We start from the raw sequence: 19,275 nt of genomic DNA, 5'->3' as shown, positions 1-19,275 counted from the left end.
CCATAAATCATTTACACCTGTAATCTTTGACCAATCCTTTAATGCTTTAGATGAATTTTTTTGTTCGCTGGAAAAGGCGAGGTAAGATTTGTCCATCCTTGGATTCCAAATGGCATTAAAATCTGCACCTATTATAAATGAGTAATCGGGATGGTTTAACATTTCATCGGTTAGTGTAGTGAAGAAACCCTCTTCGTACAAATTTGGGGCATATACCGCTGCCAACGCTATTTTCCTGTTATTGTGTACAATCCTAGCTATAGTTATACGCCCATCCGCATCCGACCATACCCCCTTTAATTCAATATTTAACTTATGTCTGACAACTATGGCTACACCTCGAGTTCTCGTACCAAAAGAAGAGTGACTAATATTATGGTATGTGTTATCCGCTAACGTATCTATGTCTTCCTCTAAAATGTGCGTTTCGCTTAGTAGAGCCACGTCCACATGTTCTTTTTTCATCAGTGTGAGCACGCTTTTGCGTTTGTGTTGTTTGTTTATCCCACCAGTGTTCCATATCATTATATTCAAACTAGCCATAATCTATGCATGTTTTTGTGTAGTTTTTGGTAATGCTTCTGGAGTGCGAAGCTACAATAGATGTACATCCAATTATTGAGGTCCCGTTGAGAGCCGAGCTTAAAAACATATATATATACAAATAAAAATCCCCTTTTTTCCCCTCACCCAGAGAGTCGTACAGGCCTGTGTTCCAAAAACACATCCTCCGCGTATGACTCCCTCCCTTAGGCCACCGGATTGCCCAAACTGAGTTTTGTAATCCTAATCTTCCTATGCTAATTGCCATAGGATCTAACATTTTCATTCTAATACAATAGAATGTCGCTTTTGGTCTTGCGCCTTCCCTTACTGTAATGAAATATTATGAAAAATGAAAAAAAAGAATAATACACTTTCATCGATATATTCATTTGAACCTTCTACTAACTTATGTAGGAAACATCAGAAAAAAGGAAAAGATTGTAGAGAAACATTAACACCTTAATATGAAGAACAATGGGAAAGAACAATGTAAGATAAAAGAGAGAGAAAAAAAAAAAATAAGGAGTGAGAGATAGAATAAAACTCAACGTGGAGAAGCCACTAGAACAGAATTGAGTAATTAGATAAAAGAGAAAAACGGAGCCTTTTAGAGCTACAATGTGCCAATCTCTACATCAGTGGAGTGATTATTTAAATTGTTAGAATAACCTTGTTGTGCTCATACGTTTAGGTGTGGTTGATTTTTTTTTTTTTTTTTTTTAAGTCTTATTAAGGCCTGATTAAACTTCAGTCAATTGATCATATGCTTATGCTTATACACACCGGATGTTAATGTTAGAGTTGCAGGCCTTCGTTGTAATGGTGCATTATATTCTAGAAGGTTGTAGAATATACTAGTATATACTAACAGACTGTTGTTATGTTCCACAATGATCTTCCTACCCAGGGTTCATGACTACTAGTATTTTCGGGAGATTTCTAAGTGACCCAGAGCAGTCGAGCGATAAGCCCAGAATATTCCAGATTGTTCTTATTGTCAATGATATATTCTTGTCTCCATGGAGACCAGAGGTCTGAAAATATAATGCATTACGAATCATATTATACACATTATGCCTTGGTGTAGCCGGCATGCATATCATCTGCTACTTTTGTTGAGCCCGGATAAAGTCATTCTAATACTGATATACACAGAAAGAGAGAGATGAGAAGGCTTATCTGTTTTTAGACAGTGTTTCGCTCTGCCTTGGGGGTTCTGCTCCATGTAGATTCCAGTATTCCTCGGCTTCTTTAGGCGTGTGTAATCCTACCCTACGGCTGTCACTGCCCACGATCGATAATAGCGCCGGGTATACTAGCCTTGGTCTGAGGCCAGACTTGAACAATTTCTGCATCACCTCCTTGTAGGGGAGACGCCGAGCGATGGCCTCTTTGCAAAAATCCTCGTAGATAAATATTGGGTTTTCACCATGTTTCAGCTTTCCCCGTTGGTTGCGAGCAATTTTGATGATGTCATCTCTTATTGCCGTCTTCCGCAGAGTAACAATGATGACTCTTGGCCCGTTGCTTCTTTGATCCCGAGTACCGATTCTGTAAGCTTGGTCCACTGTCGGCACTGTGTTTAGAAAGTTGTTACCCAAAATCTCTGATAGCACTGTTGGAAAGTTGTCGTCTGCGCAATTGACTGCTTCATCAAGTCCTACAATGCAGATGTTATTTCGCTTGTAGTAGCGTTGGGTTTCGAGTAGCCTCTCCATCGCTTCATCTTTAACTTCTTGTATTTTCCTCCGGCATGCCTCTTCCACCCTTTTTATCTCCTTTGTTACCTCTGTCATACCAACGTTGATGGTGTTCTCGTTCTCTTTGACTGCCCGTTTAATTTCTGTCACCGTATTCTCCACTGTCGTGATTCGCTCGGACTGTACAGCGATCGCTTTCATAACTTCTTCTAATTTAGCATCGATGTTTTCGAATTTAGTATCGATGTGTGCAACTTGTAATTTGAAAGCGACCATCTGTTCTTTCATCAGGATAGTCAGTGAGTTGAAGTCGGGTGGTGTAATTGCACTGCTTGTGTCAGTTGATGATATGGGTGCAGTGAGGGATCCGATGGATTTGTTTGCTATTATCTTCTCAAAATCACCTGCTTTATCTCTCACGGTACTTTTTCCTGTCGTTCCTGTTATGTTGTCATCTATTGTCTCCCTCTCGGGGCCAGTAGTCGTTGGTCCCGGTGTATTCTCCTCTATATTCCCCTCGTCAGGGCTTGTCACCGACGGATCTGCCGCAGCAAGTATTTTTCTTGAACGTGTTTCAATCTGCGCCGTTGGAATTGCTGTTTCTTGTTTCTTTCCACTCTTTCTTATCCTTATCCATGTTGTCTTTTGATATAGTTAGTAGAAGGTCTTATCAATACATACGATGTGGTTTAATCTCTTTTGGTATTGTCCAAATAAGGTTTTTAAACGAAATTAACGTTAACGGGAGCGGAGCTATAACCAAATGCGTGCGCTACATATTGCAGCTAAACCGGAAGAGCGTGGTTTAGTTCTTTTATTCATTTAACCTTTTCATGGTGCACACCACAGTGGAGGTTGCTGTTTGCAACCACCACTGGTGCTCCGTGTTAACATCAGTCCTTTGTTTTTGACATATTGAAACAGTGCCCCGCCCGGCCGACGCCATGGGTGGGTCGGCCTGGTGAGTGGCTGGTGGGCTGTTAAAGCCTGTACCGCCACGGTATGGAATTGGCAGCGATTAGAACTGTGTTCGAATTGCTGTTTTTCTCTATTAAAAAAATGGTGTCTGGTGGCGGGACCTTGAGGGCGAGGTTGTTGACGTTATTAGCATTGACCCAGCCGCAAGCTATAACCGCTCAGGGTTCCCCTCTCCGCAGGGGATTTTGGTCTTCTGCTGGAGCGCGGGCGGTATTGTCCTAGGCCCCACACCGCCTCACACCGCGCAGCCAGAAGAAGAGAGAGCACGGCCTCGTCAGCGGCGATGACGAGGCCCTCGACAGGCGGCCATGTTTTCCCCCGCCGGAGGTGTCCTGGGCGTTGAATCGACAGGTGTCCACAAGGCCGACAGCCTTGGCGGCCAAGGGATCGGCCATGTTGGATGGGTTCGGCTTGAACAACAAGCCGTCACCGTCCTGCCGCGAGCAGCCCGCTCTCCGATCACTCCCTTCCCCAACACCAGCGGAAAAAGTGGGCTCTGATTGTTTCCTTTGGCTGCGGGCCGCGTGCCTTCGTTGAAGCGCGGGCGGCCCCACTTTTCGCTTCTCATGGGGACAGGGGCTGACACCCAGTTGATGGCTGAGCCTGGGTCTGTCCGTGAGAATGTTGTGCTGTCAAGCGGCTCCCACACCATAAGCTGTGTTGGTTGAGCCTGGTGTTACGTCTGTCAACTTAAGTGTTGTCAGCAGGGGGGCTCGAAACCTTTTGAGGCACACAGTGCGGGCTTCCCCGGCCTCGCCTTCGCCAGGCCAGGTATCATGTTGGTGCCTCCCACTCCTGAAAAATTGGCAGTGGTCTCGCAGGCACGCGTGATTTGGGGTGGTAGTAATATCACTGCAGAGCTACGGTGTGTAGGAACCCATGGGGTCCTTACACCTTGCATGTCTGGCTGCAGAACAACTCCTCAGCATGTTCTGGAGGGGTGTTCAGTGGGGGGGCTTTTTTCATAGGAAGCCCCCCGTATCAAACCGGCCCTTTCTGTCGGGGTCCCCCCTTGGGTGCGATTGCCTCGTGGGTGGTGTCAGGGTCAGATGTCCCGACACGGAACGCTCTGCTCGCACGTTTCCAGGGTTGGCTACGCACAGCGGGTGGGACCGGGCCAACTATCTACAGTTCCTGGCGGACCTGCGCCACATGGCGGCGGGTACATTGGGAGTGTCATCACATATGACTACGGCAGTACCATATGTTGAGGTGGATGGAGAGAACGCTGAGGCGGGGACTTGTGTTTACACAACCCCACCCGTTTTCGGGTTTGGTACAGACCCTATTGTCAGGGTCTCCAGCAGTGACAGCTCTGGTCAACGAGATCCAATCTCTGTGGACGAAGCAAGCCATCATCGTGGCGTTCTCCTCCCGGTGTTCTCTGGTGCCTGAGAAATCGGGAGGGGGGGGTGTCAGACCCAAGCTGGACCTGTCCCATGGGAAGGTTCAGCATTTTTTGGATCGTCTCCTACCTGTTGAACACTATCAGGTGGGGGTCTGGTTCTCCTCCATAGACCTGTAGGATGCGTATGCGCATCTCCGATCTTCCATCCTAGGGCTTACCTATGCTTCCTTTGCAGGGTTAGCGTATGAGTACCAGAGGCTGCCGTTCGGTTTTCTCTGGCTCCCCGCATCTTCACCAAGTGCGTGGAGGCCGCACTGGGGCCTCTGCGTCGTCAGGGGTTACGGAGTGTTCTGCCCTGACGACGTTTTGGTCCTTCGCGGTCAAGGTGGATCGTCAGGTCTCGTACCAGGCAGGTCTCTACCAGCCTGGGGTTGCTGTAGACTGGAAGTAGAGTACTCCTCTTCCCAGTCAACGGTTGGAGGGCTATGGGCATCCCTCTCAGAGCGTGTTGTCAACTAGGACGGTTACGGCGCTGTCTCACGTCACGTTTTTCACCGACGCCTCCCTCGCTGGTGACGCGTCGGGCCAACGCAGTAGGGGGCAGCTGGCAAACCATGCTGCCCGGTCTGCGCTACATTCAATGTGTTGGTGTTGAAAGCGGTCCTTCTGGTCCACAAATGGTGTTGATCAGGACGGACGATACGACGTCAGTGTCGTGTATCGACAGACAGGGAGGAGTACGCTCCCCCCGTCTGCACCAGGCGGCGGGCGGCTGGCTATGGGCGTCCTCCATCTGCGCGGCCTGAGGGCTCCCCACATCCCTGGCAGGGAGAATGTGGGTGCAGGTGTACTGTCGCGGGGCGGTCCTCATCCTGACGGGTGGGGATTACGTCCGGACATAGCCAGGCAGGTCTGGGACCGATGCCGTGCCGCCTGGGATTCTTCCCCATACATCTGTTAGGTCAGTTGTTGGGACGGGTACGTTGAGGGGCGCAGGTTCTTGATCCTGATGGCGCCGGACCGGGGCGCAGCTGTGTGGTTCCCGGTCCTGATCCAGCTACTGGTAGTCTGGAGAGGATGGACCCTTCTGTGGTTGATACCATCCGGAATGCGCATGCTCCCTCCACTGTCGCGCTTACGTGGGCAGATGGCGTATGTTCCAAGTGTGGTGTAAGGCGGGGGGCCGGGACCCAGTCTCCTGCCCCCTGGATACTGTCCTTAGTTACCTCCAGTCTCTCCTTGATAGACTGTCGGCTTCGACGGTGAGGGTATATGCAGCAGCTATATCCTCCTATCATGAGGGGTTTGAGGGGATGTCTTGTTCAGCCACCCTCTTGTGAAGCGTTTCCTGCTTGGCGCTCGACGCGTTAAGCCGGTGCAACGCTCCTGGGCTCCGACTTGGGATCTTCAATTGGTCCTCGGTCGGTTGTCCTTGGCCCCGTTTGAGCCGCTCGAGCAGGCGCCGTTGGAACAGCTGTCGTTCAAGACCGCGTTCTTGCTGGCCGTCACCTCCGCTGACGCGTGGGTGTGCTTGTGCTCTCTCGGTACGACCAGAGTGCCTGTCTTTCGTTCCGATTGCGGTGCCACTCTGCGGCCTAATCCTGCCTTCGTGCCTGTAAATATCCGGAGTTCTTCCGCTCCAGGGATATTGTGGTTCAGGCGTTTCATCCGCCTCCTCACGGTGGTGAGTTAGATGCGGGCCTTCACCTGTCATGTCCGGTCCGTGCTTTGGGAATTACCTCAGCCATACTCAGGACCTCGGGGTCACCGTTCAGCTTTTTGTCTGTCACGGTGGTTCTCATGCCGGTAAGGCACTATCGAACAACGCCTGTCCCATTGGTTGTGCGAGGGCATTGCCCTCTGCTACACGTTGGCTGGGCAGGATCCCCCTGGGGGCGTCAGGGCGCATTCCACTCGTGGGGTGGCTGCCTCTGCCACTCTCCTGGGTGGGGCCTCGATGGAGGACATCTGTGCTGCAGCTTCATGGTCCTCCCCGGGCCTCTTTGTAAGGTTTTACCTCATGGACATGACCGGGGGTTCTGTCTCCCAGGCGGTTCTGGGGTCTGTGGCCTTTCCTGCTTCCCGTCCTTTGGTAGGGTAGCAGGAGTGTGTGGGTATGGGCCACAGTGTGTTAAGTCACACGTGGTTCCGCCTGTGCGGTGTGTTCAAGGGGTTCTAGTTCCCCCTTGTTCGCATTCAGGTGGAGTTGACTGCGCCCCCCCCTTCGTTAGGAAGGATGGGGTGACAGGGCTCCCCGCACCCCTTGATGTGGGCTTACGGGTCCTCAGGGGGTACATCTGTCGGGTCTCGTGTCCGCTCTAACCCATATCTCATTAGGCTAGAGCGGGACGTGATAGCCATACCATATATAATGATAGGTTATGTATATAACCTAGTTATATTAGTATTGGCTGAGCGTCCCGCTCTACGCGGCCCTGAGTTCCCTTTTGAGGGATCTTTTACTGGAACGAGATTTGGCGAGGAAGGGTGTTTGGTGACCATGACCATGGTCTTATAGGCTACGCCTCCATAGGGGCGGGGCCTGGTCAGGTATGGGTGCATAAAAGTTGTTCGTGGTGGTGTACAGTAGGTACTAGGAGATAAGGGGTATCTCATTAGGCTAGAGCGGGACGCTCAGCCAATACTAATATAACTAGGTTATATACATAACCTATCGTTAACGATAATGAGAGTGGTAGAGTGAACAGAGAGAGGCAGGAGCACTGACAAGGCAGGACCATGACAGTATGCTATTGTTCCTCGTGTTAGTAAGTGTTTCCCCGTGTTAGTTTTGTGCCTTGTGTTACGTTTTCCCCCTCTTCCAGTTTTTACTGAGAGGTTTTGTTTTGTTGGTTTTGTTCCGTGTTCTGTTTTACCCCGTTTGTGATTAAATACCCTGTGGACTTAAGTCTCATCTCCCTGCCTGGTCCTGTCCTCACACAACCCTAACCCTTTCACTACCTTACTACAGACGGTTAACCCTTTCACTACCTTACTACAGACGGTTAACCCTTTCACTACCACACTACAGACGGTTAACCCTTTCACTACCTTACTACAGACGGTTAACCCTTTCACTACCACACTACAGACTGTTAACCCTTTCACTACCTTACTACAGACAGTTAACCCTTTCACTACCACACTACAGACGGTTAACCCTTTCACTACTGTCGTAACTTAAGTCAATACATTAGGTTAGTTACAGTATACACAGTTTGCCTAATGGAGAGAAGAAGGATAGAATGGTTTCCCCCCAAGACTCCACTAGCCAGGGGGAAAATGAGTTACTTCCACAACAAAGTTCCATTGTTTCCCATATTTATTGAGGCCCAGAGGAGAAGAGGATTAGGCATACAGGGATTTAATCATTTCAAACAAATAATCAATACATGGTTATCCAATTCGCTGGTCTATTAGAATGACCTCTAACACTTTAAACATTCAAAGCAGAATAGTACTGTAATGGGAAATATTAAAGGACTAAACGATGAGCCGTTTACAAATCATTCTGAGTCATTATTAATAATAATAAGAAAGTTTATTTCACCGTGGCCACATATGAAAGGACAGTCTATAGTCAGAGACAATATGTTAACCCACTAGCGTCTGGCCATAGACTGACCCAGAGTGCTGTTTCAGACATATGTTAAATACACAGTTGTCACTCATAACATAATATCAGATATGATGATGAAGGTAAACAAAAATGGTTCTCAGTCACTGGGAGCAACAACAACTTTGTTATGACTGGTGGGATGTCAGAGTGTTCTTAAAGAGACATACACACATTAACCAGTCAAGCTGGTCATACTGAGAGTCAAGCTGTATAACATGATATCTCAACACAGATCTATAAGAACATGATAATATATTTCCACGACAGTACTTACATATTAGTCATGTTTGTAAATGAAAGAAATATACTGTGCAATACATGGTTATCCATTACCAAACCTGGTCCAGTACCTTGACCTTACATTAAACTAGACAACTAAAACAGTTGTTATCATTCAGAATCATGGTTACTCACGTATTGCACAATTTTCCAGATGGGCGCAGCGGAGGTTCAGACTGGATGCCTGACCTCCTCTCTAACACTTCAGATCTGGTTTTTATACTCAATATGACATCACCCCCTGTCTGGCCAATCAAAAGTTACCTCTGAGACATTTGTCTCCCTCCTGAGCCTATCTTACCAAATATGGTTGTGTCATTTCACACCATGGCTTCCCGCTGACTGTGGCAGAGAGGCTAATTCCTCAGAGTAATTTCTTGTATTGTCAGTTGAATAATTAAACAAGAAAAGATCTATCTTCAGTGTAATGAGTTACATATATCCAGAATTAGAACAGTGTATTCATTACCTATATTTCAATACCACACAGTCTATATGAAATAACACGAGCCTGTTTTTACCAGACTGAACTAATGATATTGAGATTTCCAGATTATTTATATAAATACAGTTTAACAGAGAAGTAGCAGACTTGTTCGATTATCCTCACAAACAGTTGAAATTCTAATGGCATTCAAATATCCCTTATTTTCTAATAAGTCAGATTTAATGTAATATAGCTGTGACAAATTTCCATGAAGCTTGAGATATGCTCAGATGCAAGTCGGGGGTCCTTGCCAGACCTCTGTCTCTGCTACAATCTGGTCACAGTGAGGTGTGACATTTAGTCTCTTTGTTCTGGTGCTGGGAACATTACCATCTCCATTTAGCTTTGTTATCCTGAGAGCATACAGTCAGCAGATTCCCACACTAAGCGTGGAAAGATCTAATCATTCAGGTGTTCTATATTTAACGCTACAGTTCAATACTAAGCAGTCTATATTTGAATTAAACTATCATAACAGACATTGGCATTTACAGTGATGGACCAACAGCCTGCTTGACAGTTACTTAGAAGTTTAAACTAATACTTTTGAAATAGTTCTCTAGAAACTGATCTCTCCATAAATTGGTGTTCCTGTTTGATTCCGCTTGGCCTCCTGCTCCAACTCTCACAGACATGCGACCTGTTTACTCAACAGATACAGTTTAGCATAGTGGGGGTTCCACAATCTCCTGTAAAAAGATCTACAGTCCTTCCTAGCTCACAGCATCCTGCTTGTTGCTCCAACCTGCCACCTGGCATTCCAGCTGCCGCCCAGTTCACACAGTACCTTGTTGACACTAAACAGTTTCTTCAAGTCAATGCATACGACACTACCTCACTACAGACGGTTAACCTTTCACTACCACACTACAGAAGGTTAACCTTTCACTACCACACTACAGAAGGTTAACCCTTTCACTACCTCACTACAGATGGTTAACCCTTTCACTACCTCACTACAGACGGTTAACTACGGTTAAGTCTTTAGTGTGGTAGTGAAAGGTTAACCTTCTGTAGTGTGGTAGTGAAAGCGTTAAACAGGGGGTTGTTTTCACAATAATTTCCCCAACACTGAAACCCGATTCCAAGAGTCACGTGTAACATGTCAAAAATCACAATTGTTTTTCCACATGTCGGATCTCTCTAGTGGAGACAAAATAATTCTTTCTCAATTACCTAACCTAAGGTGGGGCGACAGTGGCTCGGGAGGTAGAACAGTCGTCTGGTAATCCCGAGGTTCCCGGCTCGATTCCCAGTACTCCCGGGCAGCGTGTCAAAGTGTCCTTGAGCCCCTGACTGCTCCCGATGAGCAGGTTGGCACCTTGCATGGTTGTGTAAGATTACAGTGTAGACAGCTTCCTCGTTGATTGTTATCACCGTCCGTGAAACCCATGCGTTGTGTCTTTAGTTGTTGATGATGGTTATCTTACTGGCTGTCACACACTGTATCACCCCGTTGATGCATCCGGGAAAAATAACTGGAAACATGATCTCTTTCTTGGTGGGATGTTTATTTTTATAACCCTAAGGTCTCATACAGAATGAAACTAATTGAAAGTCTTTAAAAGGTTAAGAAACTAGATGAATAAATTCTATCTCTCTCTTGGTTGTTGCGGCCTAGCTCACTAGCCGAAGCCTGTTCTGTTAGCTCGTAGCTATCCCCTCGTGGCTGCTTCCCCTCCCCCGCCCTCCAGGCCCGAAGGAGGCTGGAGCTCTCCTGTCTCGCTTGCTATCCAACACACTTCTGTTTCTGTTACCGGAGGAAATACCAGCTTAATGTCTTAAAGTCTCTCTCTCTCGCAATGTCTAACTCTCTTCGTCGGGTGGCTATCTCGTTACTATAGCAACGGCTTTCCCCCTAGCCGCTCCTTATTTGCATTGTCATGGTGACCACTATCTTTGTGTCACTATAGCAACCTAGTCTGACTCAAACCGGAATAACTCACAGCTATAAAGTCTATTTCCCTAGCATCGGCTACCAGCCCATAGCAACACCGCCCTATCTCCTAATAGATGTTTACGTTCCTCATAGCTATGAGTGACCTTAGCTCTCTCTCTCTCACACAAGCCCTGCTCCTATCAACCACTTTGGCTCCCTGCCCAGACCCTGCTCTGCACCCTGTCTGTCTCTTAACTCGTCTGATATACACTATAACATGTTTAAACCAATATCTATATAGATATGTACTTTACCTCTATGTTATAATCAAATGAAAACCATCGATATCTCTCAGTTGCCTCTTCCGTCGTTGTGTGAATGTGTGAGTGAATGGGTAAAATGTGAGGAACAAATTGTAAAGCGCTTTGGATAAAAGCTGTTATATAAATGCACCATTCACCATTTACTAAGGTAACCTAACCTAACCTAACCTAACCTAACCTAACCGAACCCTTATATCCAGAGGCTATAGATACAGATACCACAGTGGAGGCCACCACTGATCTCTCTCTCTCTCGACCAGGCAGGTCCCAGTCCAGTCTGGGTGGATCCTGGACGGGTTCCCAGTGAACATCAACCAGGCCCGCCTGCTGGAGGAAGCCCTGGGCGGGTCAGCAGACCCGGGGGACGGAGCCACAGACCGGAGGACCGACCTGGCCGTGGGACCTGACGCACCCCCTCCCCCAGCCCCTGCGCTGAACCTGGCCTTGCTGCTGGAGGTCTCTGATGACTGCGTCCTCAGCCGTGCTGCCACACAGAACCGTAGGTCATGGGGGTGGAGGTGACAGTGTGATGTGTGTGTGTGTGTGTGTGTGGCGAGACAGTAGTTGTCAAAACATGATGACAACATGATGTCAAAAGTGCATTGTGACGACAGCTTTTTGGCTATCAAACTCGACTACCTCCCAGTCAACATGGGAAGGATGAAAAAGAGCCAGAGCTGCCGGACCCGACGCGTCTAGTTTTTTACCAACCCAGTTCCGCGTTCGCGTTCTGCGATCTGATTGGCCACTGACGTTTCTGGTGCGATCTGATTGGCCACTGACGTTTCTGGTCATGTGACATGTGCGCCCAATCGCGTGACGAGCTGTGTCTTTGCCCATTTCTGCCTCGAACAGCATGCAAACTACCTAACGCCTAGTTTATCACTGGTTAAGCTTAGGCGACTCTTTCGAAGTTGGTTAAGGTTAGAGTTTGGAATCAGGGCTGGTGTTCTATCGCCCTGCTCTAAGACAAACTCTAACCTTAACCAACTTCGAAAGAGTGCCTAAGCTTAACCGGTGAAAGAAACAGGCGTCAGACGATTGGCCGCACATGTCACACAACCAGAAACGTCAGTGGCCAATCAGATCGCAGAACGCGAACACGGAACTAGAAATGGTTGGTAAAAAACTAGATGCGGACCCGACAGCACGCCATCACTGTGAAACAACCCCAGAGGACCCGACAGCACGCCATCACTGTGAAACAACCCCAGAGGACCCGACAGCACGCCATCACTGTGAAACAACCCCAGAGGACCCGACAGCACGCCATCACTGTGAAACAACCCCAGAGGACCCGACAGCACGCCATCACTGTGAAACAACCCCAGAGGACCCGACAGCACGCCATCACTGTGAAACAACCCCAGAGGACCCGACAGCATGCCATCACTGTGAAACAACCCCAGAGGACCCGACATTCTCCACGACGCAAGGAAACACGCGTCCGTACGGATTCAAGCTTCTAAAATATGTCGCTAGAATCCTGAAGAAATTCCCTCTCTCTGCCGATTTCCCAGTAGACCTACTGTAACACCTGACTCTCACACATTGGATAGAAACGCAGCTCTGCTTCATCCATGAGACAATACAACCAGTGTTGCGCGCCTCTGGGACAGAGACACATCGGCATAAAAGAAAAGTTTCCAGGTACAAGCTGGCATTCCTCTGGCAACACCGCAAATCAAAGGCAATCGATATCATTTTGAATAATAGCTGTTTTCCCGAACCCCCCCCCCACTGTTAGTGATACAACCAATGTGTATAACTACTATAAAGCCAAATGTCAAACTGCACCAAGCGTTGCCACTCCCCTGGCCACGCCCCCTTGGTACAATTTCATTGACAAAATAGAGCCAGGCTATTTCCCAGATACCCATGATTTTACAACAGAAGAGGTGGATGCAGTTCTGACTTCTCTTCCCAATAACAAGGCTATCGGATCTGATGGGGTCATCTATGAGACGTTGAGAGCAGTGGAGGTTTCTCTATGACAACACGTGAAACTCATAATTCATAATAATTATTAATTATATATATATATATATATATATATATATATATATATATATATATATATATATATATATATATATATATATATATATATATATATATATATATATATATATATATATATATATATATATATATATATATATATGTATATATATATATTTTTTAATTATTATTATTATTATTATTATTATTATTAGAAATGTTTTCCTCTGTAAAAAAAATGCCAGTGAATTTTTTTTTTTCTTCAAAAATGGCCAAAAGTGACAGCTCTGAGCTCTTTGGTCAGGGCTGCAGTCAGTCATGGCTAGCTGTCAATCACTAAGTGAAACTTTCACTGCGCAGGCAGTTATTTTCATTCTATTATCCAATCAAAATAGGCTATTTGAGTCATCTAAGCACTGCCTGTGCAGATTTGCCTCACACCACCCACGAACGCGGGTTGAATGATTGACAACCTTCAAATCCAATCAGAGATTGCTGCATTGCACACAGTCAAAACAGTCCAGCTGCAGTTCCGTAGGTTAGGTTTAGCTGGGGCCAATCTCAAGTTTCTCAAGTTTCTTTATTAGTTGTCATACAGAAGTACAGAATACTTTTATACTAAATGTAACAGAAAGAAGCATTTTGTATAAAAGTATTCTGTACTTCTGTATGACAACTAATAAAGAAACTTGAGAAACTTGAGATTGGCCCCAGCTAAACCTAACCTACGGAACTACAGCTGGACTGTTTTGACTGTGTGCAAGGCAGCATTGGAAGAGCAAGCTAGTAGTTTAGTAAACTGTACAGCTGTAACAACACAGTAGGCTAAATTAAACTTTGCGCCAACATTAGGACCGAAGTATAAACCAGCAACTGAGCAACATGAAGAAGTGGACTTATGCATCTGGATCAGAAAAAAGTAAGTTGTAGTGTTTGTAAAACGAAAGCCTGCTTAGCCTGGACGCTAACGTGAGCTAACGTTAGCCAGCCGAATTGTTTAGAGAACAATACAAGTTCAAGTTCAAGTTCAAGTTCTTTAATAGTTGTCATACAGAAGTACAGAATACTTTCATACAAAATGCTTCTTACTGTTACGCTCCAGAGACTGTGCTAGACAAGATAGTATCAAATAACATAATATAGCATGTAATTTAGAAGAAGAAAAATGAGGTCACAGTGTTCGGTATAGACATGTACAATGTTCTGAGTTACCATATAATATACAATACTATGCAGTGTACTAATGTACAGTACTATCTAGTGCAAAGCAGAAATGGGATGAGGTACAATTTTAGGTACAATTTACAGTAAGGTGTACGAGTTGTAGTGCAATCCTTCATCAATAAATATAAAGTGTGGGGAGTGGGTGCTATAATACGTGTCCGTAACAGTAGTGTAGTTCTAACTACACTACTAACTTCACTCGGGAGACAAAAGTCAAACATCAATTTGATGCAACAAGCTGGCTCGCGATGCACATGGCTATTGTTTACATTTTCCATGGGATTAATGCACGTGGCTCGAGTCGGACTCGTCACATGGAGAAGCTGCACTATTCAACGAAAGATGAGATCGATCGAGATACCGTCTTTATGGGTAAGTGTCTTGGCTTTAGAATGTCAGTTTGTGTAACGTTACTGTAACACTCCTCTCTCCTCTCCTCTCCTCTCCCTCTCCTCTCCTCTCCTCTCCTTAATCAGAGTTTCCAATGATATATGTCTATATGACAGGCGTTGTACTCTTAAACAGTAATGTATATTTGTAGATCTGGTATGACATGTTAGATATTCCAATGTACAGTTTTGCATACCATTGGTCTGTTTTATTGAAATCGTCACAGCAGTATAGTTTATACTTCAGAAGTATGATATTTAAACATGGTCCCCAAAATGAATGGAAGCGAATGATGAGCCTGACACCTGGGAGGAATGGGGGTGTTGCAGCGTTGGGGATGTTTAAAAAATATAATTTAATATATAATATAATAATTTGTGCTTCACCTAAAAATTTTGTCAGCAGCCTCCACTGGTTGAGAGCTACCAGGCCCATGTCAACACAGACACTCACACATATCTTCAATGCCTGCCTGATCAATGAGAAGGTGCCTGATTCATGGAAAGGGGCCCTCATCCATAGAATACCAAAAAAGGAAAATGTCCCAGATGATCCTTCCACTTGGCGTGACATTTCACTATTGCCCACTATATATAAAGTTTTTATGAAGTGCCTACTCACCCGCATCTTACCCTGGCTGGTGGACACAGGGATTCTCTCTCCCCATCAGAAAGCGTATATCAATAGACAGGGAATGAACGAACATGTGTTTTGCTTAAAAACCGGAGTGTGTGTGTGTGTGTGTGTGTGTGTGTGTGTGTGTGTGTGTGTGTGTGTGTGTGTGTGTGTGTGTGTGTGTGTGTGTGTGTGTGTGTGTGTGTGTGTGTGTGTGTGTGTGTGTGTGTGTGTGTGTGTGTGTGTGTGTGTGTGTGTGTGTGTGTGTGTGTGTGTGTGTGTGTGTGTGTGTGTGTGTGTGTGTGTGTGTGTGTGTGTGTGTGTGTGTGTGTGTGTGTGTGTGTGTGTGTGTGTGTGTGTGTGTGTGTGTGTGTGTGTGTGTGTGTGTGTGTGTGTGTGTGTGTGTATATTTGTTGTGTGTAGGGGCAGAGAAGGTCAAGGAGGAGCCGGCTGAAGCTGTCCTTCCAACAGTAGAGAAGTCTCCATCAGACTCAACCCAGGACCATGAGACTAACTCCGCTGTTACCACTACTGGCAGCTGGACCGATATCAATGTTTCTGGTGGTGCCGTTACAGACGTCTCTCACAGAGACTGGAGACTGGAGAAGAGACGTATACATCACAGGTGAGGGGGGGCAGGGCACATTTCCCTCTTGTGCTCATTAACACATTGAGTGCCACGCCCCCTTCCGGGAAGTGCATAGGCCTTGCCGCCCATTAACCCCATGTAAACGCTCACCTTGTTTGTAGAGCTAAACCTATATTTTATATTATAGCTATGGATCTAATAACGCGTCGATTGTCAGTGGGTTTCTTCCGGTCAACGTGCAAAAAACTGATAATTTTTTCATCTATACATTTCCGTTTTATACCGTGGTGAATATGAGTATAGTTGTAGAGTGATCCTGTGTAATTCCAGGGAACTCCGTCAAAACAGCCCTTTAGTCAAATCCACTTATCACGTTGCCATTTTTCGCCTGATTATATAATCATCCTGAAATCAATGCTAGATTATTGGTATTATGTTTCCTTGTGCATACATGAAAGGGGGCTTGCAGCGGGGCGCACCTCCGTGCTATGATCACTGCCAACGGGACACAGCACACACACATACACACAGACACAGAGCAATGGCGATCAATCAGATCAACGCAAGATCGGTAATATAGAGTCCTTACCTTGTCTCTGATGTAATGCAAAAAAAATAATCCAATTATCTGCTCGCCATTCCACAGCGATCCTGTCTCCGACGTTATCTGGCATTGCACATGAACGGGCGGGCGGGGTCAGTTGTCCAAGCCATCTCTACAAGCGCTTGTTTTGCCGGAGTGTTTAGGACCCGCCCCCATGCCGCAGCTCGGTAGAGAAAAGAAACTACATCGTTTCAAATGGAGTGCAATAGCGGCCGCAAGGCGGTAGGCGGCGGTATTGACCGTCTGCGATCTCAGACACATTCAGTACAGCATGCACAGGCTGCCCGATGAATTATGAATGGCAATAGCGAATAAAATAAATACCGAAACAGAAATGTAGATCTACGTTTCCGGCACTCAACGGTCGGGCCACAGAAACGTAGCCTACGTGAACGGCACAGAAAGTGTTAATGGTAGAGGTTTCTTGGGAGCTTAGACTTGAATGGTGTCTGACTGTATGGCAAAAGGGAGTCTGTAGGCTACGGTGGAATAGAGCCCATACAGGGAAGCCCTGTGGGTGAAATATGTGGACCTCAATCTCCTCTCCTCTCCTCTCCTCTCCTCTCCTCTCCTCTCCTCTCCTCTCCTCTCCTCTCCTCTCCTCTCCTCTCCTCTCCTCTCCTCTCCTCTCCTCTCCTCTCCTCTCCTCTCCTCCTCTCCTCTCCTCTCCTCTCCTCTCCTCTCCTCTCCTCTCCTCTCCTCTCCTCTCCTCTCCTCTCCCCTCCCCTCTGCTCTGCTCTCCCCTCCTCAAGTTTCACGTTTGTTTATTATTTGTCACAATAAAATACATGTGCTTTACGATGAAATGCTTGGTTCTGTATGAGCCCCTGAGAGTGTGCTTCATTACATACGGTAAAAAAGTAAGTAAAAGAGGAATATACAATATACAATCTAAAGTACAGCCTAAGTAAAATATAAGTACAGTGAGTAAAATGAGTAACCAGTGAGGTACAAATGCAGACAATGAGGTACAAACTTTTAGGTAAGGTGCAAATGCAAATGAGGTATAAATGTAGTGCAAATCTCTTTAATAATAATAAGTGTTAACTTAAAGTGTCTAAAGTGAGTGTTAATAAGGTGAGTGTTTGTTTTAAAAGTGAGTGTGTGCATGTGGATGTGTGTGCAATGAGTGTAGATGATGGGTTGGTACATAGAGTCATAGAGCATCCTAATGGCCTGGGGATAGAAGCTCCTTCTGAGTCTCTCTGTACTGGCCATGAGACTCCGGTAGCGCTTGCCTAACCGCAGCAGTTCAAAGAGACAGTTGTTTGGGTGACTAGAGTCTTTGGTTATTCTCTTAGCCATGGCCCTGCAACGCTTGTTATAAATGTCCTGGAGAGTGGGAAGCCCACCTCCAATTGTGCGTTCAGCTGAACGGGCAGTGATGGGCAAGCTACTTGGAAAATGTAGCAAGCTACACTACAAGTTACTCTCGATTAAATATAGCTCAACTACAATGGAAGCTATCCCCAGAGAAATGTAGCAAGCTACACTACAAGAACATGGCAAAAATAGCTAGCTACATCGGCACTACTTTTTCTTTTTTTTTTTACTTCGTGATCAAGTTTCCACCAAACAAATAGGCAGGAAAAAAAATTCTCAGTTTGATTGTTTATTATAAAACTGAAACAAGCCCACGGTCTGGCTTTTTGTGTCATCCTTTTATTTAACATGAACTTGTATTATGTACAAAATCCAGGAAGGCAAGTTTAGCTGGGTGCAGCCTCTACAAAAGAAAAGAAAGAGACCATTTGGTTTTATCAGTTTTTATAGTATAGTTTGTTGATTACTTTTGATGCAGTAATGGTCTTTTTCTTTTCTATTCTATCTTTATGTATTATTTATCCCTAAACTCTGCATCTTCTGAAACCTGCCCACTTTATCAACCAAAAACACACTTCTTCAATATCTGAATTGTAACAGTTTTACTTAATTTGACTAGTATTATGCTACCATGTATATACTACTACCAACTATGCTAATATGTCTATACTACTACAGTATGTACTCAGAGTATAACACTCAAGCTTGACACTGACAAACAATACTACTTTCCTTGGCTGCTAGATATGTACCACTCCTGCTGACTTGTTGTACACAATTTGTAAGTTGCTTTGAATGAAAGTGTCAGCTAAATGACCAAATGCATTTAAATATGTAACTCGCAAAACATTCCATGGCCCCAAAATCATGTGGGGACCCCCCCCTGGGGGTCCTGTCCCACAGGTTGAGAACCACTGCTTTTCCCTATTTTTTTCTTTTCTCCACCCCCATAATATTGTTCATTTTCTGCCTACAGTTAAACATCATCATGATAGCAGCTATATGTTAGTTAAAGCTGTTGACAAAAAGTGTACTGACTTGTGTGCTGTTTGGGAACAGTTGATTTTCATCAGCTCACCTGAATGTGTTCTCAAGTTAGTGCTGGACGTGTTGAGAGCAGCATATGTTTTAGCCGTTTTTTCAGTCAAACTCGTAAATGTGTCCCAGATAGGGCCATGGAGAGGCATTGTTGTTATTGACATCATCATCTTCATCAATGCCATCGAACCCCTCTGCCATTTCGCGCGGACTGGTTCATGTAATCCGTTAAATTGCATTCATTCAGTACGTCTGTTTTGATTTTCACTTCCTGCTTTGCGGCTGGAGTCCCGCCCTATCCTGCCTCTGATTGGCCTACCCGTAAAGTTTTG

General features: G+C 45.7%; 1 protein-coding gene across 1 annotated transcript in view; it reads left to right on the top strand.

Annotated features, from left to right (window-relative positions):
* The window catches only part of LOC311237243 (sperm flagellar protein 2-like), a gene marked incomplete at its 5' end in the record, with an annotated part of 107,793 nt that overhangs the window by 66,961 nt on the left and 21,557 nt on the right, over positions 1-19,275 (top strand). The window contains 2 exon segments of the mRNA XM_084325050.1: positions 11,420-11,658; positions 15,813-16,014. Of these exon segments, the coding sequence (XP_084181176.1) occupies positions 11,420-11,658; positions 15,813-16,014 (441 nt within the window).

Source organism: Notolepis coatsorum (assembly GCF_963971535.1).
Source record: "Notolepis coatsorum genome assembly, chromosome: 11".
NCBI classification, from domain to species: Eukaryota; Metazoa; Chordata; class Actinopteri; order Aulopiformes; family Paralepididae; genus Notolepis; species Notolepis coatsorum.
This window is presented reverse-complemented; position numbering and strand designations above follow the sequence as displayed.